This window comes from Oryctolagus cuniculus, chromosome 11, assembly GCF_051225735.1.
Source record: "Oryctolagus cuniculus isolate XC-2025 breed Fujian yellow rabbit chromosome 11, ASM5122573v1, whole genome shotgun sequence".
In the NCBI taxonomy this organism is placed as follows: domain Eukaryota; kingdom Metazoa; phylum Chordata; class Mammalia; order Lagomorpha; family Leporidae; genus Oryctolagus; species Oryctolagus cuniculus.
In genome coordinates this window covers 87,901,846-87,928,969 of record NC_142877.1, presented here as the reverse complement: position 1 = coordinate 87,928,969, position 27,124 = coordinate 87,901,846, and the positions used below count along the sequence as shown (strand labels likewise).

At 36.2% G+C, this 27,124-nt stretch overlaps 1 protein-coding gene across 8 annotated transcripts in view; it reads right to left on the bottom strand.

Moving 5' to 3' along the window:
- Positions 1-27,124, bottom strand: part of LRRIQ1 (leucine rich repeats and IQ motif containing 1) — a 240,047-nt gene that overhangs the window by 181,438 nt on the left and 31,485 nt on the right. For 7 of the 8 annotated variants that reach the window (XM_008256858.5, XM_051845711.3, XM_089307544.1 and 4 more), the window contains exons 8-10: positions 24,463-26,067; positions 21,993-22,145; positions 20,635-20,785 (exon numbers count right to left, since the gene is read on the bottom strand). In XM_008256858.5, coding sequence (XP_008255080.2) covers positions 20,635-20,785; positions 21,993-22,145; positions 24,463-26,067 — 1,909 coding nt within the window. Of the gene's footprint in view, positions 1-13,228; positions 13,452-20,634; positions 20,786-21,992; positions 22,146-24,462; positions 26,068-27,124 lie in introns of those variants that run through there. The other variant, XM_089307546.1, reaches the window with a different exon arrangement.

The window sequence follows — 27,124 nt, the reverse complement described above, 5'->3', positions numbered from 1 at the left end:
TATCAGGTGACTAAAAATGAAGAGAAACAATAGGCAGTAGAATCCAACCATGAAGTTATCATACATGGAGATTTATTAGACATTGTTGCACATATTAAATAAATGTCAAAATTAAATACTTGAATATTGGATACTATGAAAACAGACATTGAATACCAAATAAAAATAGAAAGTATAATACTGAGAAAGTGTAATAACTGCAAACAAGACTTTCATTGATAGGTTGAGCATTAAATTAGACACAACCAAAGAACTAAAGAACCATAAATTGAGTAGCCAAACATTCAGATACATAGAGACACAAATGAAGATAATTACAAGAGTATAAGAAAATTAGAGGATATCTACAGCTGTCCCTTGGTACCAATAGGGGAATTGGTAACAGGACCCACCTGATGATACCAAAATCTGTGTACACTCAAGTCTCTTTAAAATGGCACAGTATTTGCATACAACCTATGCACACTCTCCAATATATTTTAAATAATATAGAATTATAATACCTAATAAAATATAAATGCTATATAAATATTTGTCATAATGTATTTAGAGAATAATGAAAAGAAAAACAATCTGTAGGTGATCAGCACAAAAAATATTTTCTATATGTGATTGGGAGAATCCATGGATGTAGAAACCACAGATATGGAAGGTTGACTCTCCATTTAACATTAAGAATTTTCCAATACTAAATAAAGACATCAAGCAATAGATTTAGGAGGCACAATTAATTCAAATAGGGTAAACACCAAGGTAACCTCAAAGAGTAAAATCAGAGTGTAACTAATGAAAACAATAGTCAAAGAAAATAATCTGAAAAGACAAAGAAAAATATCTTTTAAGAATCAACAATTAGGTAGACATACATCAACCTAAACAAGGAAGCTAGTAAAATGCAATATACTCACAACTCAGAAAACATATTAACTATATTTACACATACACACACACACACACACTCTTTAAAAGGCCCATGAAAAAATGTGTATTTTGAAAAAAAACACATTGATCTCAAGTTTTTTTGCAACGAAATAAATATATCTTTTCATTATATCTTCCATGAATTTTCTGAAGTAGCTTTTAATATACATTGTTTGCATGTGACTTAAAAACATATTTGGGTAGGGGGTGTTTGAAACAGCAGTTAAGTCACTTCATGGGATGACCACATCTCAAATCAGGGTGCCTGGCTGCAATCCCAGCTATTGTGCTTCCAGTACAGCATTATATTACACAATCTGGAAGACAGCAGATGATGATGGGTCAAGCATTTGGGTCTGCCACCCACACAGAAGACCAAATTGAGCTCCATGCTCATGGCTTCAGCAGGATTCAGCCCTGACTGTTGTAGGCATTGGAGTGGGAACCAGAAGATGAGAGATCCTCCTACCTCTGCCTTTCAAATACAATGAAAATAATTTTTAAAACACTTAACCAAATAAAGTCAGAAAAAATTCATTTCTGGAAAATCTGCATTAAGGAAATAGTAATGTACATTCTTTAGGCTGAAGGAACATAATAGATGATAGACCAAAAAAAAAAAAAAAGAGCTGTGGGAGTTGGCCTTGTGGCTTAGCAGGTAAAGCTGCCACCTGCCATGCTGGCATCCCATATGGGTACCAGTTTGAGTCTCGGTTGCTCCACTTCCAATCCAGCTCCCTGCTGATGTGCCTAGGAAAGCAGTGGAAGATGGCCCAAGTCCTTGGGACTCTGCACCCATGTGGGAGACCCAGAAGAAGCTCCAGGTTCCTGGCTTCAGATCGGCTCAGTTCCAGCCATTGCAGCCTTTTGGGGAGTGAACCAGCAGATGGAAGACTTCCCTCTCTCTGTCTCTGCCTCTGCATCTCTGTAACTCTCTTTTCAAATAAATAAAGAAGTCTAAAAAGAAGAGTTCTGGAAAGGTTACAACATATCGCTACATAGAAATAGTACTATTAATAAGATCTCCAGCTTGCAGATGGCAGATCACAGAACTTTGCTTCCAGAATTATAAATAACCAACTGGAGACATAGCTGAAGACATACGGCAAAATGACTGGAGACAGGCTATAGGTTTGGGATACGCTACCCTCCCTCAAAGAAGGATTGAAACTTTATATGTCTTTCTGTGCACACGTGTGAATATTGGCTAGAATATTGGAGGGAGAGTGCTGGAATACAATGTGGACAAAATGGAGAGGCTAAGGAACAAGATTTGGGATCATCTTGTAAAGAAGGGAACCAAATGCCTTGCATTGACTGCTCCACTGCCCTGGTCAGATCAGTTTGAACGTGGAAAAGACTTCACACAATGGGAAAATGTGGCTGCTCCCTGGCATTATTTCGAAACCAAGCTCACAATTGCTCTGTTCCTACTGCCTTGCACACCACAACTGCCTGGTTCTGTTAGAGAGGCCTTGTTCCCATATGCTAATGGGTACTGATGGCCACCAGCTCCTACTGCTGCACAAGTCATGCTATACCTACATGAACCAACTGGAAAGACTCTACCCCATGGGATCTGTGGCAATTAGGGGACCCTGTTCTCAGTGCTGTGCTTGCTGCAGCACACCTGCCTATGCTTGCTGGAGTAGAAGCATTCCCACATGACCCACAGAGACTAACAGGTTCCTTTTCTGCAATGTCGCATGTCCTGTGCCCAGAACCATCAATTAGGGCTAAAGAAGCCATATGGAGACAACACTATTGCACCTAACTAAAGTCCACGGAGCCTACAAACCAACATCCTAAAATGTATTTCTAGGAAGATGTGTTTTGTTACAAAAGCCACTTTACAAAATTGGTAGTGACAAGATTTTCCAGATGTGAAAATACCAACACAGAGTAAATAATAAGTATGAAAAAGTGAGATAATGAGTGTATTAGCTTTTCATCACGATGATTAAATACCAGAGGTAGCTATCTCTATAAAGAGAAAATATTCCTTTAGCTCAAAGTCCAAGACTGAGTGTCCCAATTGGTTTGGCCTTCGGTGAGGGCAGCAGATAGTGATACATCATTGGAGGAGTATGCATGCGGAAGAGATTATACCAGCAAATAGGAAATCAGTGACAGAATAGGGTCACAGATCACTTCTGAGGGTAGAACCCCAATGACATTGGTACCACCCACACCTCCTAAAGGATTAGCCACCTCTGAATAGATTACCCTGGCAACCAAGCCTTATCAAAGAAGGATCTTTGGAAGACACCTAAATCCATACCCAGTCACAATAATTATGGCATCAAAGGGACATAGTAACTTTCTAGCAACTGAGTCCAAAGAGAGGGAAATTCATGAAATGTCTGAAAAAGATTTCAAAATCATGATATCTGAAGGAAATTCAGTTAGATACAAGTATATAGTGAAATACACTGTTTTCAATGAAAACAGGAAAACAATTCATGATCTGAATAAGAAATGTAGCAAAGAAAGAGACAAATCTTACAGAAGAATTCAACAAATCAAATTAAAAAAACAATGGTTGGGCACCTCACTAAGAGACTACAAGGTGTCTACAAGAAACTCACTCCACTAAGACACAAATAATCTAAAAAAAAAAAGTGAAGGGACCAATCAAGATACCGAAGACCTTCTTCTCAGATCTGGAAAAAATGGTGCTGAAATTTATATGGAGGCACAAGAGACCTCGAATAGCTAAAGCAATCTTGTACAACAAAAACAAAGCCGGAGGCATCACAATACCAGATTTCAGGACATACTACAGGGCAGTTGTAATTAAAACAGCATGGTACTGGTACAGAAACAGATGGATAGACCAATGGAACAGAATTGAAATACCAGAAATCAACCCAAACATCTACAGCCAACTTATATTTGATCAAGGATCTAAAACTAATTCCTGGAGCAAGGACAGTCTATTCAATAAATGGTGCTGGGAAAATTGGATTTCCACGTGCAGAATCATGAAGCAAGACCCCTACCTTACACCTTACACAAAAATCCACTCAACATGGATTAAAGACCTCAATCTACGACCTGACACCATCAAGTTACTAGAGAACATTGGAGAAACCCTTCAAGATATTGGCACAGGCAAAGAATTTCTGGAAAAGACCCGGGAGGCACAGGCAGTCAAAGCCAAAATCAACTATTGGGATTGCATCAAATTGAGAAGTTTCTGTACTGCAAAAGAAACAGTGAGGAGAGTGAAAAGACAACCGACAGAATGGGAAAAAATATTTGCAAACTATGCAACAGACAAAGGGTTAATAACTAGAATCTACAAAGAGATCAAGAAACTCCACAAAAACAAAACCAACAACCCACTTAAGAGATGGGCCAAGGACCTCAATAGACATTTTTCAAAAGAGGAAATCCAAATGGCCAACAGGCACATGAAAAAATGTTCAAGGTCATTAGCAATCAGGGAAATGCAAATCAAAACCACAATGAGGTTTCACCTCACCCCGGTTAGAATGGCTTACATGCAGAAATCTACCAACAACAGATGCTGGCGAGGATGTGGGGAAAAAGGGACACTAACCCACTGTTGGTGGGAATGCAAACTGGTCAAGCCACTATGGAAGTCAGTCTGGAGATTCCTCAGAAACCTGAAGATAACCCTACCGTTCGACCCAGCCATCCCACTCCTTGGAATTTATCCAAAGGAATTTAAATTGGCAAACAAAAAAGAGGTCTGCACCCTAATGTTTATTGCAGCTCAATTCACAATAGCTAAGACCTGGAACCAACCTAAATGCCCATCAACGATAGACTGGATAAAGAAATTATGGGATATGTACTCTTTAGAATACTATACCGCAGTAAGAAACAACGAAATCCAGTCATTTGCAACAAAATGGAGGAATCTGGAACACATCATGCTGAGTGAAATAAGCCAGTCCCAAAGGGACAAATACCATATGTTCTCCCTGATCGGTGACGACTGACTGAACACCAAGAGGGAAACCTGTTGGAGTGAGGTGGACACTATGGGAAATGGTGGCTTGATCAGCATAGCCCTGACTGTTAATGAACAACTAAATACATTATCCCTCTTAGTAGTTTTTTTTATCTGTTCTACTTAATATGACTGGTTTAATTCTGTAATTGATGCACAGTTATTCTTAAGTGTTGAAAATTAACTGAAATGTGATCCCTGTTGAACATGGTGGTGGGAATGGGAGAGGGAAGAGATGTATAATTTGGGACATGCTCAGGCTGACTTGCCCCAAGTGGTGGAGTTGGAAGCATACCAGGGGATTCCAATTCAATCCCATCGAGGTGGCATGTACCAATGCCATCTCACTGTTCCAGGTGATCAGTTTCAGTTCACATTTGGTCATGGTGAAGGGACTGGGAGTCAAAGGGAGCACATAGACAAGTCTAGTACCTGCTAACGCTAACTGATGGAGTAAATAAAGGGGAGAGTGATCCAACATGGGAAGTGAGAATCTCAGCAGACTCATAGAATGGCAGATGTCCTAAATAGCACTCTGGCCTCAGAATCAGCCCTAAAGGCATTCGGAGCTGGCTGAAAAGCTCATGAGAGTATTTCAGGCATGGAAAGCCAAGACACTCTGGCAAAAGATCTCTGCGAGTGAGATCCCAGTGGAAAGAACAGGCCATCAAAGAAGGAGGTACCTTTCTCTGAAGGGAGGAGAGAACCTCCACTTTGACTATGAGCTTGTCTAAACAAGATAAGAATCGGAGAACTCAGAGGGCTTCCATAGCCTTGAAAACTCATGCCTGGAGCATAGGGAGATTACTGATGCCATAGACAGGAGTGTCAATTGGTAAAGTCAACAACAGGAGTCACTGTGCACTTACTCCTCATGTAGGATCTCTATCCTTAATGTGCTGTACATTGAGATTTAATGCTATAACGAGTACTCAAACAATATATTTCACTTTGTGTTTCTATGGGGGTGCAAACTGTTGAAATCTTTACTTAATGCATACTAAACTGATCCTCTGTTAAAAAAAAAAAAAAAAAAAAAAAAAAAGAAATTATCAATTCCCAACTTGACTCTCACTGGGATTAAACATGACAATAGGTCTGCTCTGATTTCATCATCATTTTAAAAAATCATCTATTATTTTTCACTTTATGTTTCTGTGTGGGAGCAAACTGTTGAAATCCATACTTAATGTATACTAAGCTGATCTTCTGTATATTAAGATAATCGAAAATGAATCTTGATGTGAATGGAAGGGGAGAGGGAGTGGGAAAGGGGAGGGTTGTGGGTGGGAGGGACGGTATGGGGGGAAAGCCATTGTAATCCATAAGTCGTACTTTGGAAATTTATATGCATTAAATAAAAGTTTAAAAAAAAAAAAAATAAAAAAAAAAAAAAAAAAGTGAAGGGATGAAAATTATGTGCCATCCAAACAGTAACCAATAGAGAAGGATTAGCTACAGTACTATCAGATAAAACAGACTCTATATCAAAAGTGATAAAGAGACAAGAAAGGTCACTATATAATGATGAAGGGACAAAGTCAACAAAGGGTAAAACATTTGTAAATATATATATATGATATATATGTATATTTAATGCTGGAACTTTCAATTATATAAAGCAAATATTATTATATCTAAAGAGAAAAACAGATTCTAATGCAATAATATTTAGGGACTTCAAAATACTCTATTTTCAGTCACAAACAGAATATTCAGGCAAAAATATCAAGTGAGAAATAATAGTCTTAAATTATGTTAAAGCAAAAATAACCCAACAGACATTTATAGGATATGTCACTCAATAACTGCAGAATATATATTCTCATAACCATAGGAATTTACTCCTATAGACCAAATTTAGATTAACAAAAAAGTATTGCTAAATTAAAACAAATGAAAATCATATCATGTATTTTTTCTGACCACAATAGAATAAAACTAGAAACCAACAAGAAGAACTTTATACATTGCATGAATACATATAAACTATCAACATCTTTGAATTAAGTGAATAAAAAAATTCAAACTAGAGCCAGTGTTGTGGTGTGGCAGGTGAGGCTGTGCCGCCTACAATGCTGGCATCCTATATGGGATCCCAGCTGCTGCACTTCCAATGTGGCTCCCTGTTGATGCACCTGGGAAAGCATCAGAAGACAGCTGAATGCTTAGGCCTCTGCACCTATGTGGGAGACCTGGTTGAAACTTGACTCCTGGTGTCAGCCTGGCCCATCCTTGGCCCTTATGGCCATTTGGGGAGTAAAAAAGCGGTTGAAAGATATTCTCTCTCTCCCTCTCTCTCTTTATCTCGCGCTCTCTTTTCTTCCCTCTCACACTCCCTCCCCCTTTCTGCAACTCTTTCAAATAAGTAAAATAAATCTTTAAAAACTATTCAAACCATGAAATTACAAAAATTCATGAAACAAATGAAAATGGAGACAATATACTAAAACCACATGGGTAATAAGAGGTGTTAAGAGGGAAGCTTATAGAAATAAGCCCCTACATCAAGCAAATGAAAAAAGATTTCAAATAAATAACCTAACTGTGCAAATAAAAGAACAAGAAGAACATGAACAAACCCAAAAGTAAACTGTAGAAAGGCCTGCCACTCTAATAAATGCTGCTGGGAAAACTGGCTATCCATACTCAGGAGATTTAATCTGTCTCTGCCACTCACCCTGTACAAATATCATGACAAAATGTATCAAAAAATTAAATCTAAGAACTGAACCTATTAAAGTATTAAAGAAAACATACGGAAATATTTCAGAATGTTAGTACAAAAATTATGTCTTAGATAAAACCTCCAAAGCAAAGGCAACAAAAGCAAAAATAGACAGATGGAATTAAATCAAACTAAGAAACCTCTACACAGCAAAGAGAACATTCAACAAAGTCAAGAGGCAACCTACAGAATGGAAGAAAATATTTATAAGCTATTCATCTGACAAAGGCTTAATATCCAAAATATATAATATACTCAAAAACTCAACTGCATAAACCCAAATAATCTACTTTTAAAATGAGCAAATGATCCAAATAGATATTCTCAAAAGGAGAAATACAAATGGCCAACAAGTATATGTAAAAAGTGCTCAGTGAAATAAAAAACGAGACCACAATAAGACATCATTTCATTATAGTCAGAATCTCTATGACCAAAAAAGCAAAATTAATAAACACTGGCAAGGATGCAAAGACAAGGGAACTCTTTACTGTTGATGGAAATGTAAATTAGTACAGCTATTATGATGGAAATATAAATTAGTACAGCTATTATGAAAAACATATGGAAATCCCTTAAAAATAAAAAGTAGAACTATCATATAATCCAGCTATCCTCTGTATACATCTGAAGGAAGAGATACATGCACTCCTATGTTTATTGTAGCACAATTTACAGTAGCCAACATATGGAATCTATCAAGATGTCAGATGAATGAAGAAATGTTATCTATATACAATGAAATATTATTCAATCATAAAAAGAACTAAATCCTGTTGGTTGTGGCAACAAGGATAAAACCGAGGGACGTTTTGTTAAGTGAAACAATCTAGGCATTGAAAGAATACTACATGATCTCATTCATCTATGGAAGTTAAGTTGATGTTATTGAATAAAAGAGTAGAAGAGCAATCACTAGAGAGCTAAGAAGGGTAGGAGCAAGAAGGAATAGAAAGAGGATGAATAACAGGTACCAAGTAGTTAGATAAGATTACACAGAGTTCAACAACACTGTAAGGTGACTACAGTTTATAAAAAAAAATTATGTATTTAAGAAAGAATCAGAAAAGTCAGATGCCAAATAAATTATCTGATCATTGCATATTTTGTATATGTATTAAATTATCATGCTACATTCATAAATATATACAACTGTCATGAAAAAAGATACTTCAGCAAACACTGGGTGCAGAATACAGAAAAAAATAAGGATGAATATAACATGTGCACATTAAGCCAGTGATTCTCCTAGTGTGATCCATAGATCCTGAGAGAGACATTCAAAAATTTCACAAGGTTAACAGTATTTTCACAATAATTCTATGATATTATTCACCTGTTTTATTCTTATTTACTCAAGAGAATGTAATGGAGTTTTCAGCAGCAACTTGGATTGTGTTATCATAGCAAATTAAATTCCAGGAAATATAAGACTCCAAGTGTGGTAAGCCAGACATTCGAGATTTATAAAAAAAAAAGTGTAACAATTCCCCTCTTCTCAGTGTATCTTTTTGCTTAAACAAAATAATTTATATTCAGTTTAGTTTTTATGAATGCAAGGCCTTTATTTATTATGTTGTAAGTGAAATTTTGAAGTCTGATAGATATGGACCATACAAATAAAAGCTGTGTGAAGGGATCCCAATAATTTTAGAAGTGTTAAGTAGATAAAAAAAAAAAGCTGGGTTGCTTACATTAGATACAGAAAACTAAGGCAGAACACATTATGATAGGTGAAAAGGAACATTGAAAAATGATAAAATTGGTCAATTTCACAGAAACATGCAATATTTGTAAATTTGCACACACCAAATAGCATAGCCTCAAAACTATTTAAAGACCAAAAACCTCAGGTATAAGAATAAAGAAATTAATCCACAACCATCATGAGAAAAAGTCTCTTAAATTTTCTCCATAACTATGCTAAGATTATCCATACCACACTTATGCAACAGGCAGCATGGCATAATGAAACATGAACAACAGCCGGCGCCGCGGCTCACTAGGCTAATCCTCCGCCTAGCGGCGCCGGCACACCGGGTTCTAGTCCCGGTCGGGGCGCTGGATTCTGTCCCGGTTGCCCCTCTTCCAGGCCAGCCCTCTGCTGTGGCCAGGGAGTGCAGTGGAGGATGGCCCAGGTGCTTGGGCCCTGCACCCCATGGGAGACCAGGAAAAGCACCTGGCTCCTGGCTCCCGCCATCGGATCAGCTCGGTGCGCCGGCCGCAGCGCGCTGGCCGCGGCGGCCATTGGAGGGTGAACCAACGGCAAAGCAAGACCTTTCTCTCTGTCTCTCTCTCTCACTGTCCACTCTGCCTGTCAAAAAAAAAAAAAAAAAAAAAAAAAAAAAAAAACATGAACAGGCTCTGGATTCTGGCAGTTCTGGGTTTCAATACAATAGGCATATTCTAAAACTAGCTGTGTGAATGTAGGCAAAATGGTTAACTTCTCTGGCCTTAGTTCCTCTATTTGTGGAGTTAGGATAATTTCACATTATTTAGAGGGTTAAAAAATAACATCACCCTTTTCACGATAGTTACTAAAATAGTAGCTATTATAATTTCTTAACAATTATTCTTTTTTTAAAGATATTTATTTATTTATTTATTTATTTATTTGAAAGTCAGAGTTACATAGAGAGAGAAGGAGAGGTAGAGAGAGAGAGAGGTCTTCCATCCACTGGTTCACGCCCCAATTGGCCGCAACAGCCAAAGCTGCGCCAATCCAAAGCCAGGAGCCAGGAGCTTTATCCAGGTCTCCCACATGGGTGTGAGTGCCCAAGGACTTGGGCTATCTTCTACTGTTTTCCTAGGTCATAGCAGAGAACTGGATCAGAAGTGGAGTAGCCTGGACTCAAACCAGCACCCATATAGGATGCCAGCACTGCAGGTGGCAGCTTTACCCACTACGCCACAGCACCTGCCCCAACAACAATTATTCTTAATAAACAATTAAAAATCTATAAATCTGTGGTGACCAAATAAGGCTTCAGAGAGAACAGCTTTTTAAGCTCAACTTTGAAGGAGGAATAGGATATTCATATACATTCAAACAAAATATATGCATCACTGACTAAACAGCAATGTGATCCTGGAAATGCATTTGGATTAAAGGAGCAATCTAGCTGGAGGGAAGTTAGAGTTAGTTGCTACCCTTCCTCTTTTAATCTATTAAATTCTTTATTATCAAATGAAGGCTGAAAACTGAGCAAAACAGACTCACAGCAAGTTTTACTTTAATATGCCAGTAATTCCTAAATGCTCCTAAGAAAAGTTTTCTTTCCCTTTCAGAATGGCATTTGGCCATACTTGCTACAAATATCTATTTCAAAGAATTCCTCTCATAGAAGTGAGCCATTGGTCAAATAAAACATTCTTGCCACAGGGGAGAACATTCTGTAAGGAACAGCAAAACTAAAGATGTTAAATTATCCTGGGAGTATTCATTCAATAAATGTTTGGTAAAGGTCTACCTCTTTATGCTGATTATTGATTACTATCTCTGACAGTTTTTCTCTGCATGTGCAAACATGCTGATTGCACTTGAGATTTTTAATTTCAGTGTGAAAGTTCTCCAGGGTTATACATGTATAGAAACAAGAATGAAACAGGAAGCAGGAAACTTGAGCTCTAACCCGACTCGTTCCAAGAGTTATATCAAAACTATGCGGGTCTACTTTCCATCTGTAAACTATGGTAGCTACAACTCGCAGATCAGTAAAATCCCTTTTGGCTTTATAACCAGGGAATGTTAGTTTGCAAAACTAGTAGGTAAACTAGCACCATCTAGTGGACTCTAAAAAATTCACTATATATATAAACATTTCCACAAGCAAAATGTTTTCAGTTTTATTTTACTTTTTAAAAAATTTCCTCCAAAGATCCAAAGACAATATTTTGGAGTATGAATAAATCCAGGCGCATTCTCACTACAGGCCATTGTATATTAATCAAGTCTATATGAAAATGTTGAATTACTTCTTTCATATTTATATTAGGATCATTTTCCAGAAAGAATATTAGCTGGAAAATGAAGTAACAGGAAAGAAATCTCTTAGTATCTCTATCTACATACAGTAATTTAATCTAGGATTATATTATCTACAGATTATTAATCAACAAATTAATTGATGAAATTAAATGATTTTTTCCTGATTAAAGTTTTTCTAAAACAGCAGAGAAAGAAGCTTTACAATCGAGAAGACAGTAATGTTTTATTTTGTCACACATGAACATATTTCTCTTTGTTTTTACTCAGTAGTCAATAAATAAAATATAACAATTTATGGCAATTCTATATATATAAAACTATGTTAAAAGATACATATTATTAGGATATATTCTGGTGTAAAAGTCATTTTTTTTTTGTTGCTACATTCCCAGCAATATTCAAGTGTTATATTTCAATGTCTGGAAAACTGTTCATACATAGCATCTCTTTAATAATCTGCTCATTTATAAATGGCATTTGTGTTTCATAAAGAGCTATAATGTAGTATAAAATAGTAATAATCTTAAGTATTAAATGTATACTTTTTTTTTTTTTGACAGGCAGAGGGGACAGTGAGAGAGAGAGACAGAGAGAAAGGTCTTCCCTTTGCCGTTGGTTCACCCTCCAATGGCCGCCGCGGCTGGCGCACTGCAGCCGGCGCAACGCGCTGATCCGATGGCAGGAGCCAGGTGCTTTTCCTGGTCTCCCATGGGGTGCAGGGCGCAAGCACCTGGGCCATCCTGCACTGCACTCCCTGGCCACAGCAGAGGGCTGGCCTGGAAGAGGGGCAACCGGGACAGAATCCGGTGCCCCGACCGGGACTAGAACCCGGTGTGCCGGCGCCGCTAGGCGGAGGATTAGCCTAGTGAGCCGCGGCGCCGGCCCTAAATGTATACTTATTAAAGAGACAGATGAATAAGGTAAAAAATCAGGCACTGGGGTAGACTGCTGAATTTCAAATCCTGTCTTATGCAGTTTACTTCACCTCTCTGTGCCTATGTTTTGTTCCTTGATAGTGGGAAAAAATCATTAAAGTGTTAATAGGCATAAAGAACTTAAAACAAATGCCTGGTTGCATAAAAGTTATCTATTGCCACATTATATTAAATTTTTTCTCTAAAATGTTTACAAAAAATTTTTTGATCATGTAACATAGTCTTCAAAATTAACTAAGTTTCAAAATGTTTCTGCTAAGAAGTCAACAAAAGCCAAAATGAAAATGGGAGAAGTGAGGGCCAGTGTTGAGGTGCATCAGATTAAGCAGCTGCACGGGTCACCCATATCCTATATCAAAGTGTGTGGTTGGAGTTCCAGCTACTTGTCCCGTCTGATCTAGCTTTCTGCTTGATGTTCTCAAGTACCTGGATTCCTGACACCCATGTGTAAGATCTGGATGAAATACCTTTTTTTTTTTTTTTTTTTTTGGTTTCTACCAGAACTAGCCAGCTACTGGGGGTGAACCAGTTTATAGAAGATCTCTATTTCTGACTCTGACTCACTTTCTCTATAACTCTGCCTTTCAAATAAATAACTATATCATTTAAAATGTGGAAGAAATAAAGAAAACTATAATTTTCATTCATTTTGGTTATTCTTTTTCTAAAAGATTTATTTATTCGAAAGTCAGAATCACACACACACACACACAAACACACACACAGAGAGAGAGAGAGGTCTTCCATCCGATGGTTCACTCCCCAGATGGCCGCAAAGGCCGGAGCTGTGCTGATCCGAAGCCAGGAGCCAGGAGCTTCTTCCGGTCTCCCACGTGGGTGCAGGGACCCCAAGGACTTGGGCCATCTTCTACTGCTATCCCAGGCCACGACAGAGAGCTGGATTGGAAGAGGAGCAGCCGGGACTAGAACCGGTGCCCATATGGGATGCTGGTGCTTCAGGCCAGGGTGTTAACCTGCTGAGCCACAGCACCAGCCCCCATTTTGGTTATTTTTTTTTATTTATTTTTTTTTTTTGACAGGCAGAGTGGACAGTGTGAGAGAGAGAGAGAGAAAGACAAAGGTCTTCCTTTGCCGTTGGTTCACCCTCCAAAGGCCGCCACGGCAGGCGCGCTGTGGCCGGCGCACCACGCTGATCCGATGGCAGAAGCCAGGTACTTTTCCTGGTCTCCCATGTAGGTGCAGGGCCCAAGGACTTGGGCCATCCTCCACTGCACTCCCGGGCATAGCAGAGAGCTGGCCTGGAAGAGGGGCAACTGGGACAGAATCTGGTGCCCCGACCGGGACTAGAACCCGGTGTGCCGGCGCCGCAAGGTGGAGGATTAGCCTATTGAGCCACGGCACCGGCCCATTTTGGTTATTCTTTAAAAAATAAATAAAAAAATACTAACTCAAAATATGAAAAATTTCCATGGGTCAGTTTTATAAAATTAATACATGTGGCAACATCCATTCAAGAACTGCTTCTCCATATTACACAGATAAAACAAAAGTTTTACCAACTTTGTCTCACACTTATGAGAAATGACAGGCAAAAAATTCCATGAAATATAATAAAGATATAACAAAGCTAAAATAGAAGTTCACCCAAATTAAACTGAGTTATAAAATACAACTTGGAGAAAAAAGTCTTAATTTAATGAAAAGTACAATTAAATCTCTTGTCTGATTAAAATAAATGTATTTTGGGGTAGGCTGCTGATAGTGCCAGCATCCCATATCGGAGCCAGTTCAAGTCCTGGTTGCTCCGGTTCCAATCCAGCTCCCTGCTATGCACCTGAGAAGGCAGCAGAAGATGCCCCAAGACTTGGGTCCCTGCACCCATGTGGGAGAACTGGAAGAAGCTCCTGGCTCCTGGATTCTGATTGGTTCATCTCCAGCCATTGAGGCCATTTGGAGAGTGAAACAGAAAACATCTCTCTCTCTCTCTCTGCCTCTCTGTAACTCTCATTCAAAATAAAATAAATCTTTAAAAAAATAAAATCTTTAAAAATAAAATAAAATATAAAATAAAAGTATCTTTAAAATAATCAACCTAAAGTGAACTTAATTAGCTTAAATTAATTATGTATTTAAAAATAACTTCTGATCATGTTAAATTTTTCTATAATCAAAAACTTGTTTCTAAACCAGACCAATGATAGAAAATAAAGTAAAAATGTAAATAATATTCTGGCAATTATTTCACAATTTGTACAAAAATAGATATCAAATATAATAGTTTACCTCTTCCCTTCATTGGCCAGAAAAAATCTATACTTCCATATGTAATATAGTTAGGAGCCTCTATTTCAAGTTACATTTTTAATTTATATTTCAGTTTTGGATCCTAGTAATAACAGAAATCATCTATTTCCATACCCAAGGCATGTAATAAGTTTAAATATTAAAGGCAATTATAAAAATGTACTAGTAACTTCAGAAATTTCAATTTATGGAATTCAATTTTAAACTATTAGTGTTATATAAATAGAAGTATTTCTTACTTGAAATATGTTATAAGTATTTCATAAAAGTTTGTGTCTATACTCATATATTTTAATTAGAATTTAAAAGATTCAGCATAACTAATCTAAAATGAATTGTTAAATAAACTGACATTGACACTATTCTCATTCACTTTAATTAAATCAATTAAAATGTACATTAATGTTTACAAATTAAAAGAGTAATTGGAACTATCAGTATATGTTAACTTCTGCAATGACTACAACTTAATAAGAATTAGAAGCAAATGAAACCTGAAACTACAAATGTAAAATATTATGGTATTGCTTCTAATTCTAGTTCATCTCCTTAAGAAACATTATACCATGGAAAAGTAACTTACCAATTTATAAACACAAATCTATCTTTGTGCCCCTTCCTAAGAGTTCTTAGCATCAATATATCACTGAAAGACAAAATCTATGCTTTTCCTTAGCTCGACCAGTATCTGTAAGCAGTTTCTGAAGATGAAAAACAGACTCTACAGGGTCTTCAGAAAAATCCACTTTCTCATGTAGACTCTTCTCACACTTCATAAATACAGTGTCTTCATTGTACGCAACAGACAGCAAAGAAGTCTTGTACTCTGTTTGCACTGCACTACACAGAGATACCTCAGGTACATCAATTAATACTATAGCAGTTTTCTCATAAATTTTATAGATATCCTATACCAGGAAATCCAGTTCTCAGTAAAAAATCCTAAAATGGTATTGCTGGCAATGAAGATGAAGTAAACAGGATTTCAAGAATTTCAATTTACAAATGGTCCTCTTTATCTTTTAAGTTCAGTTCAGTATGTACCACCATATTAGCATACATTATCAACACATGTGTCTTCATGCCAACAACAAAATTGTTTCTATATGTATTTTAAACAATAAAAAACAAAATAATGTATAAATGTAAACACGCTAAAACAAAGTGATTATTCAAAAGGTTAAAAATAAAAAAAAGTGACCAATTGTGAGGCAATCACAAATAAAAAGAAACCATTTCAGAAAAGACAGAATTTTACTCACAATAAAAAAAATCATAGTTACTTAAGAAGCAGAGTGGTAGCAACATTCAAGTAAGAGACATACAAAAAGAAATAGTCTGATTAATGACACATAAATAACAGGCAAATTTAAAATAGCTTAATTCTCAGTCCAACATAGCTCATGTACCCAAAAATTCTTAAACAAATGGTCAGTAAGGTAGATCTTATGGATGAAAGAATAAACTCTACATCAAAATAAGAAAAAAGGCTGCCTCCTTTTCAAGTGCACATAAAACATTCAGGAAAACAAACCACATAATTTACTAGTAAGAAAGCCACAATAAGTTTCAAATATCAGAAATGGCACAAAAATGATTCCTTGGCTATAATACACAGAATAACATAAAAAGAGACCTTTCCATATAGGAATTAAAAATTTTAGATAAGGACAGCTGCTTGCACCTGACATTCCATGTCAAGAGCCAGTTCGAGTCCTGGCTGCTCCACTTCCAATCCAGCATCTCTCTCTCTCTCTCTCTCTCTCTCTCTCTCTCTCTCTCTCTCTCCTACTTCCAACACCCCTCTCTGTCGCTCTGGCTTTTAAGTATATAATTAAATGAATCTTAACAAAAATTATAGATTTAAAGACAAGCTAAACTTACAGAAATGAGGAAAACTTTTACATATCAGAAGTTATGGGCTAAGAATTGCTCAAAGGAAAATTCCTATATTTAAGTACTTATATCAACAAGAATGAAAAAGATTTTAGAAAATGAATTAACATTTTACTTAAATATGACAAAAAGGCAACACAATAAACAGAAGAAAATGAGAAAAAACAGGCACGATTATGTATTAGAAATGCAAAATAGCACAATCCACATAAAGGGAGTTTGGCATTACTTTCCTAAGTTACTGATATCTGTTAGTCCAATAATACAGTTTGTAGGAAATTATCCTAAGATATACCTGATCAAGTATGAAATTATCTAGGTGTCAGGATATCTGCAGTAGCAACATAGAAGGCTGGAAACAATTTAAGACCCACCAAAACACACCACCGAAATAAACTCCGATCCATCCACACAAAAGAATATTTTACAGCCATGGAAAAAGAATGGATTTCATATTATGAAATCTATAATATGTTGCTAAGTGAAAAATAAGCAAGATTGGGAATGGTATTCAATGTATGCTACATTTTTTATGACAGAAGGATTAGCACATACATAAAGGCACTTCAGAAAGTGTGGGGAATTAAATGACACTCATTTTGGTGCAAAACAGTTTTGAAGTTTTTTCATTAGATCAGTCTTCAAGTGATTCATGGAAAATGTATATTATGAACCAACTATGCATTAATTTCAAAATTGTGCCAAAATAGATTTAAGTTTTAATTCAATTTTTATAAACTTTTTGAAGTATGCTCATACATATACACTCTTAGATATATATATATATGTCTAAATATAAATATTCAACTTGAATGTCATACAAAGCATCTGTATATAAAAGTAATAGGCAAAAAGAATAAAAAAGAATAGGGACAGAAGCATAATCACTTTGAATAGATTTTTCTTAACTAATTCTCATTGTGAAATCATATCTGCTTTAAAAATTAAAAATAAACTGAATCAAATGAGAAAAGTGAACTAACTGTATATCAACTTCATAATATAATCACAAAGATAAAAATACCTCAAATAATTTTAGATACACTACTTTAATTGTATCTTTCTGGGGATATAATACAAGGACAAAAAGAAATCAAAACAAGTTTTAAAATTAAATCAGTAAGTTTTCTTGTTAGTAATAATACTGGCATTGTTTTGAAGCTATATTATGATCAAAAGATAACAAAGAGTTATGTAAATATGTTGGCATAAAGTTTGTAAAGGAAGAGAAAGAGAACAAAACTGTAAAGTTTAAATAAGTAAGCAGGAATCAGAGATATCAATATTTGATATCTCCAATTCAAATTCATGGAATAGTACAATTTAAGTATCAAAAATAATGAGGTATCTGATAGAAATAATCTCAATATTAAAATATGGGTCATAGAATACAAAGACAAAGAGAGAGGTTAGGGAAGAGAAATACAAAAAAAAAAAAAAAAAACAAAGTAAAGGAAAACAAAAATACATCACTGGAAGTAACTTGAGTTACTAGGACTGTATTCCGAAAATTTACCAATACAAAAGGAAGCATGCATCCCTATTTTCCTCTACAAATTATTTTAGGATAACCAAACAGTTGCAATTAATTAAACAATCTCATCTGAAAAGATGTAAAGGAAATGATCAAATTAGAAAACTCACTTTGCATATCCCTATTGCATTAACTGATTCAGGTCAAACTGATAAATAGATGATAAATTAGACAAAGGGTGATGGAGCATTTTATAATGGAGTGTTTTCACCATCACTAGCTGTATCCAATACTGAACAATATCATCATTACAAGTAAACTGACAAACACTGTATGACTGCTAATGTAATGCAGTATGAAGCACAGAGTGTCAGCTATCAAGAATTTCTGCTAGAGCAATGGATTTGAATCTAATTAAGCCTTTTAAGCACATTACCACTTATAGGAAATAGAGGGCTTTATGAAACAATTTTGATGACAAAAAATATAAAGGGACAAAGCTAGAATGTAGGGTAATCTGTAAAACAAACAACAGAGGTTATGCAACAAATCAATGGCCCCCCAAAATTACGAATACTAGATTATGGCTTATCATTTATATAAAAAAGTAATAATTATTAATTTTATTAGGTGCCATAGCGCACTGTGCTCAAGTTAGAAAGGACCATATTATTAAAAACTGTCTCCTAAAGAATGAAGGGATAGAGTTATGTAGTTTTTGGATTTGCTTTAAAAAGGAAAAAAAAAATCAAAACCAAAAAAAATAAAGATTAAGCAACATTGAATATAAATAATGGTTATTTGGAGTTTCCAACATATTATTATACTTTTGTAAACATTTTATATTTTCTACAATGAAAAAAGAAACAAAACTAATTTCAAAAAGTCTTAAGTAGAATCACATCTACACACAAAGCGTAGGCTTACTTCTGTTCCCCAATCTACTCCCATCCCACTCCCTGATATTTCAGTCAAGATCAGATTTCCAAATAATTATAGGATAAATAAGGTGGATATGACAGTATCCTTTGGAGGTACAAACATTTAATCCATTTGCATTATATCATAGTACACTTTCTTTTAACCAAGTTCCTACTTTTTACAAGGCTTAATTCTTCATTAACCATCATTAATATCCTACCAAGACTATTAAGAATCTCACGCCAAAGTTAATAGTAAAAAAAAATATATAAAAAAAATAAAAAGACAGGATCTTAAACCAGATATTAATCAACACAAATAGATTTCTATTTTAGGATTATCTTACTAGAAACGTGGTAGAAAAAAATTTGAAGGTGATTTTCAGTGTATTGAAGAGGAATGCTAGGAGATAAGAAGTGATAACAAGAACAGAGCACTCTCCAAACCAAAGGGTAAGAGCACTGAGGCAAACACTCCAATGTGAAGTAAAAGAAAACTTTGTTTTTCAAAAGCTTAAGATGAAGGGAATGACAGTAGGAATAATTTGTCACAGGCTGACGATAAATGATAGAGATGATTCTAGAAGGAACTGTTTGGAATATTTAGAGAAAAATGAAATGAGACGTTTTAATATCCAAATTATATGGATTATAAAACATAAGGAAGGAAGTAGATCTAGACACATGGACATGCATGTACAGGGATGGAGGGACTGAGAAATTCTGGAAGATGAACCCTTTCAGGTGGTGGTACTCACAGTCTCACCTAAAGGATAGGTTAGTGTGGGTGATGTATGCATGCAACTGATGAAAGGGTTCACCAGGAAACAGCTGTGAGAATTCCTAAGAAAAGTAGCAGCATAAAATCCATAAACAGCACCCAATCAGGGTTGTATATTCCCCAGCAGAGCTTAGCTTAGTACTGGTTATTGGTAAAGGGATGGAAAAGTAAATATACTAACTTAACAGGACACTAAGAACTATCCATTTGTCAGTGGTGTGAATATACTCTTTTTTTTTTTTTTTTTTTGACAGGCAGAGTGGACAGTGAGAGAGAGAGACAGAGAGAAAGGTCTTCCTTTGCCATTGGTTCACCCTCCAATGGCCGCCGCGGCCGGCGCACCACGCTGATCTGATGGCAGGAGCCAGGAGCCAGGTGCTTTTCCTGGTCTCCCATGGGGTGCAGGGCGCAAGCACCTGGGCCATCCTGCACTGCACTCCCTGGCCACAGCAGAGGGCTGGCCTGGAAGAGGGGCAACCGGGACAGAATCCGGCGCCCCGACCGGGACTAGAACCCGGTGTGCCGGCGCCGCTAGGCGGAGGATTAGCCTAGTGAGCCGCGGCACCGGCCGTATACTCTTTTTACATATATTAAGAATATGTTTGCTTTCCTAATTTTGATAAAAGATCAATTAAGTATAACATAAATATGAAAATGAATATTAGCTGATTCCTAAAAAGGAATATATGAAAGAATGTACAATGTTAAAAAATGTCTAAATTAATAAAATTCTACCATTCTCACCAATTCGAGTGATTTTATTATGAGAAACTTCAAGATTTTGAATATTAGTGCAGCCATCCAAACCATGAAAAGAAGTCAGTTGATTTTTATTAAGAAGAACAACACAGAGATTTTCCAGATTTTCACAGTTGATGGTTTCAATATGGTTTTCCTAAAGCAAGGAGCAAATATGATTAGCTTAATTTCAATGGCTTATTAAAGAAATATTTAAAATTTGCAAAAGGAGGAAGGACAAGATCTGATCTCCAAGAGAATATATGAATCTCAATCTTTTGTGATAACCATACAAGCTATATACTATCTAAATAAAAATATTAAGTGATTTAAAAGAATTCATTAATTTTCATATTCTTTAACATTCTTATAGGACAATATAATAAAATATTTCAAACAATGTAAATGAACAAGAAAGAATATTTTGCCAATCTTGATTCTACCATCGAGAATGGGAATGACTACTGTAGTCAACCAAGCCCTCTCTCACCACGGGATCTGGGTATAGTGGTATAGGGGAAGAAAGAGAACCTTTCATTTTACCTTGTAGAGACCTAAGTTGAGAGAACTCAATGAGTAGACATACCCAAGAAATTGCACCTGAAGAACTTCATCTCAACTGGACCTGATTTATATAGGAACAGATCCCATGCTTCAAGACTGAGCTTGACGCAGTTAAGTGCGGGAGACTTTGGGGTCATTGGGATGTGAATGTATTTTGCATGTGGGAAGGATGTAAATCATAAGGAGCCAAGAAGTGGATGGTAACAGTCTGTTACTTTGCCATTATCCAATAAATCTTACAATCCAATATTCACACGTCCACACAATTCTTCCATGAGAACTCAAGTCTTGGCCAGTGAAACATTAGCCAACAGGATGCCAGCAGATGCTTGATAAGCACTTGCATACTGGAGCTTGTCTTTTTGGAACACTAACTCTTGGGATTCAGCCACACTCGAAAGAAGACCATGATAACCACAAGAGCTGAATCACCCGGATGTCAGTGGTACCTGACATAAAAGATAGATGATTTTGGACAGTACAGTCTAGTCTGACTTCGATTACATAAGAGATCCAGTCAAGACAAACTGCATCCTGCCAGGCCTGGCTTCCAGTCACAGTCCACAGGACCACGAGCAAATAAGAGCATTGCTGTTTTGAACTACTAAGTAAAGTAGTCATTGATTAATACAGAAAAAAGTAACAAAAGCAATGCCAATATCACCTGCAAAAACATGAATAATTTCTATGTCATACCACCTGACTGACTTCCATGTCTGGTTCTCACAAATTTAGGTCCTTGATGTAAACATGAATCTGTTTTATATTTTGTTATAAGATAAATTGAATAGAGAACATACCTGTGCATCAATATACTTAAGTTTATGGCAGTTACCCAGGCCATGCAAAGAAGTTAATCCACAGCGTCGAAGAGATAGAAACTGAAGGTTTGTACACTCTGCTAATGGGGAGAGATTACAACCTGGCAAATCTTGAAATGTCACTGTTGTAACCTAGAGAATTCAAGAAAATTAGATGGATAACATTGACAATGATAGTAAATATAAACTATATTAGCCTTGCAAAATTTGTAGAGAACTTTAAATGATGCTACATGTTGAAATTCACCTTTATTAACAACAGAATTTGAGTGAAGCTATCTTCACTCTAATGTTTTTCCCACTTAGAAAGACAAAATAACACAATCATACATGACCAGTTCAAGTTCAGAAGGAAAATATATCAAAGCAATAAGGCAGTCATGTATTAGCTAACTCCCTGAATTTTTCACCAAATTTTTAAAAAATATTTATTTATTTGAAAGGCAGAATTACAGAGAAAAAGAGAGATAGAGACATACCAAATTTTTAAAAAATTTATTTATTTGAAAGGCAGAGTCACAGAGAGAGAGGGAGAGACAGAGACAGAGATGAGGGAATTGATCTTCATCCATTGGTTCATTCCCCAATGACTGCAATGTCCAGAGCTAGGCCAATCTGAAGCCAGGAGCAAGGAGATTCTTCAGGGTCTCTCACATGGGTACAGAGGCCCAAGCACTTGGGCCATCCTCTGCTGCTCTCCCATGCACATTAGCAGGGAGCTGGTTTGGAAGTGGAGCAGCTGGGACTCGAATCGGCACCCATATGGGATGCTAGTACCACAGCCAGTGGCTTTATCTGCTACCCCACAGAGCCAGTCCCTTGCCAAGTTCTTTTTCTTGTTTTTTTTTTTTTTTTTCATGTCCTTGGACTCATATTTAGGATTAACTACATAAATGTTTATGATCTGCATTTGGTAGATCCCTGAATAGTACCAGGGACCACAAAGATCAGGGAATAGATTGTGTTTCTAACCTGCCATATTTCAACTAGACGGACTCAGCTATCTTGCAAAAACAGAAGAAAGTATGCGAAGAGATATTATGAAACCTATAAGTAGAAACAACCAATAATAATTGAGCCATGCAATATATATCTCCTTCTACAACAGGTGTTCTTTCTTATCAAGGTCTGAATCATTCCTTGCTACTGAATTTATAATATACCCAGAGCATACAGAATTTGTGGAATCACGAATAATATTTCGTCCTCCATATTTGAAATAGTTTGAAAGTCATACATATACATTTATTTTTAATACATTGCTATGTACTCAGCACATCACATAGTGTTTTCTTTTTCAAAAATTTTACTTATTTTTATTTGAAGGAGAGAGAGAGAGAGGGAGAGAGAGAGAAATATTTTCCATCTATTAGTTCACTCCCCAAAAACCTACCAACAGCTGGGGCTGGGTCATGCCAAAGTCAGCAGCCAGGAATTCAATCTGGTCTCCCACATGGGTGAACAAAACCCAAGTCCTTGAGCTATCATTTGCTGCCTCCCAGGTTATACATTAGCAGGAAGCTGGAACTGGAAGAAGCCAGGACACAAACCTAGGCACTACGACATGGGATGCACTACATCATAGCTTCCATCACGCTTTTAACTTTCATATGGCACATTCACATGTATGTTTCATTTTTATATAATATATTTAATGTTGTAAAGAAAAAAGTTTGAAACAGTTACTTTGAGTAGTAGTGAGATTACAGGGTTCTTTAGAGCACTGCAATGGATCAGCACCAATACCACCAATGGAGGTGTGGCAAAAAGGAAGAAAATTAGGTCATGTTGAATCAGAATCAATATTTTAACAAATCCACTGGTTATCCATATGCACATTATAGTTTGTCAAGAGTAGGCAGAGGGGCCGGCGCCGTGGCGCAGTAGGTTAATTCTCCACCTGCTGCACTGGCATCCCATATGGGTGCCAGTTCTAGTCCTGGCTGCCCCTCTTCCAGTCCAGCTCTCTGCTATGGCCTGGGAAAGCAGTAGAAGGTGGCCCAAGTGCTTGGGCCCCTGCAACCGCATGGGAGACTGGGAAGAAGCACCTGGCTCTTGGCTTTGGATTGGCGCAGCTTTGGCCCTTGGAGCCATCTGAGGAGTGAACCAATGGAAGGAAGACCTTTCTCTCTCTCTCTCTCTAACTCTATCTGTCAAATAAATAAATAAAATCTTAAAAAAAAAAGAGTAGGCAAAAGAAGTGCCAGTGTTGTAGCACAGCGGGTAATGCCTGTGGTGCCAGCATCTCATACAGCCACCGGTTCAAGCCCTGCTGCTGTATTTTCGATATGGCTCTTTGCTAATGACCTGGGAAAAGCAATAGAAGATGGCCCAAGTGTTTAGGCATCTGCCTCCCATGTTGGAGACCCAGAAGTTGTTCCTGGCTCCTGGGTACAGCCTGGCCCTACCCTGGCCATTGTGGTCCTTTAGCAGCATAACACTAGAATACCTGCTGTAGAGTATTCCAACTGCCATACTGAAGAATTTCTAGTGTACTCAAAGGAGGCATCCTATTGGCTGCACATTTCACAGGTCTCCTTCTTTTAACAATTTTCTTCTGTTGATTCTGACTGAAGATTTTGCACCAAGGTTTACATGATTTCATCCAAGCTAGTCTCTTTTCTTCAATAGAAGACAGAAGTGTTGACTCTGGTACAGAGCTGACATTTTCATACTCAGCTGCATTTTTATTACACTGGTTTGGAATTTCTTTAACCTCAGCTTTCTGAGAGCCAACTTCTTTAGAAACTAAGGAACTTCCTACATTATAGCCACACAAATTTTCACAAGGAGTATGTCTTCCCACAATGTAATCTTGCTTGTCTGTTTTGCCTTCTGTATTTCTCATGGCATCAGTGGCATTAAAAATGACAAAGTCACTATTCAGAGCATTGCCTTCTGGACTGTCCTCAATTTCTTTGGATTTTAAATCAGTTTGTTTTTGTTGCACGTGTAAATTTTTCCTTGTATCTTCAGACTTTTCCAATTTTGATAACAATTTTTCTTTCATTGAAATTAGTGAAGTATTATTCTCTTCATGTAATGATTCATTGTGTTTTGGTACCTCTTCATTTTCTACTTTTTGTGCCTCTCTCTGTTGGTCACCTGTGATTATTTTCTGCACTTCCGTGTTTTTTACCTCATTAATTCCTATACTATGTCCAACTATTATTACTTGGATTTCATCTCCCACATTCTTATTTACGTCATGTCTGACATTTTTCTCTTTTTGTATTTGAGAATTTAATTCTTGCATCTGAAACTGTTCTTTCACATTTTCTTTTGGACCTGGGTTTTCCAGTCCAGTATTTTTATTTATATTTTCATATTCTCTTTCTTGCTTGCCCAATTTTTCTGAACACTGTATTTTTGTTGGGTTTGTATTTTCTCCTTCCATTTTTAATTCTGACAAAATTGTTTGGTTTGATATGGGTTGCACTAATTCTTTCACTATTAGATGTGTATCTACATTTTCTGTTTTATTTGATTCCTCAAGAGGAATACCTTCTTGCTTCAAATTTTCATCCATAATCTTTAAGGCTGTATCACACATATTCTTTGACTTATCTTCAACAGTTAGATATTTATCAATAGAATTTTCTTTCTTTAAGGTACTACTTATTATTAGTTGTTGTTTTGCATCTTCTGTTAATCTTAATTTTTCCTTGTTTCGCAGTTCCTCTCTTTCTTGTCTCAGAATGTTCTTTTTTTCTTCATAGTCTTTTTCTCTCCTTTTCTTTTCTTCTTGTTTCTGTCTTTTTATCTCTTCTTCTACCCTTTCCTCCTCTTCTAATCGTTTTTGCCTTTCTGCCTCCATTTGTCGTATTTTTGCTTCCATTTCTTTCCATTCTTGTGCTTTCTTTTTCCTGCTTTCTAGTTGTGCTTTTATGATCGGGCCATATTTTTGGTATGCTACAAATGCTTTATATTTAGCTTGAATTTTTATGGCTGCATCATTCTGTAGTTTTAACAAACGTATTTTTTCTGTTTCCTGTAAGTCTTTAAGTCTTGTTCTTTCCTCTTCCATTTGTAAATGCAAGCTTCTAATAAATTCCTAAAATGACATAAGATTTGCAGTCAGCATAAACCAAATGTGTGATTTTATGAAAATACCATGTAATATACAGATGGAAAACAAACACTTAAACTGAAGTTATACTGACATATATGAAGTCACTTATTTTAAAAGGTATTATTTTTAAAAGATATTTAGGAAATTGGACCACACTGGCAAGTTGATACTCTAATATTGTGGATATACATAATCATCTAGATATAAATTGAGGAATTTTCCTTGAAGACAGTATATGAAATTAAAATGGCACAGAAAAAAAGGCAAGGGAAACCACAGGTCATAAGTCACCTAGGAGAAAAGTAGACTTCAAAATTTTGGAAATGGGAGTTCTGATAAAAAATACTTGGAGAAAGCACTAAGACTACAGAAGTACAGAATTATGACATTAAGAAGGCCAGGTAGCTCACACATTCAAGCAAAAGGAAGAACCCACTTACTCATGCATATTTTCTCTTCCCAACTATCAGAAAAGTTGCCAAACACATAATGTATTAAGTGAGCTGATCTGTAGTTAGAGAAAAATTCTTGTCACTAGAGTCCTAAAACAATAGTAAGCTGATAAAAAGAACTCAGCAAATATTTAAGGATAACTAACAAAAGATGTGAGAAGGTACATACATTAAATAGAAGCAAGAATCAACATCTAAGAAATAGGAACTATTAAACTAGAGAAGAGCTTCAATAAAGTAAAAATTTTATAAGGAATGATTTATATGAATTACTTCATGTAAAAGTAATCACAAAAAGAATTTAAACTTAAAAAAATTTCTCCTTCAAACAAAGTCAAAATGGAATGCATGATAGCTGAATAAATATATATATATATAAATAAAAAACTTCAAAATGACGTGTTTTCTCTAAACAGTATATAAAATAGCAAAAATATGAAATATTTGTTAAAGTATAAAGAAGTTAACCATAGAAACTCCTATAAATGACAAATAAGAGTTCCAGAATAAAGACCTGAGAAAAACTGAAAGAAAAAAATAGAAAAATAAATTTTCTAAACACAACAAAAAAAGTCATAAGATAAAGG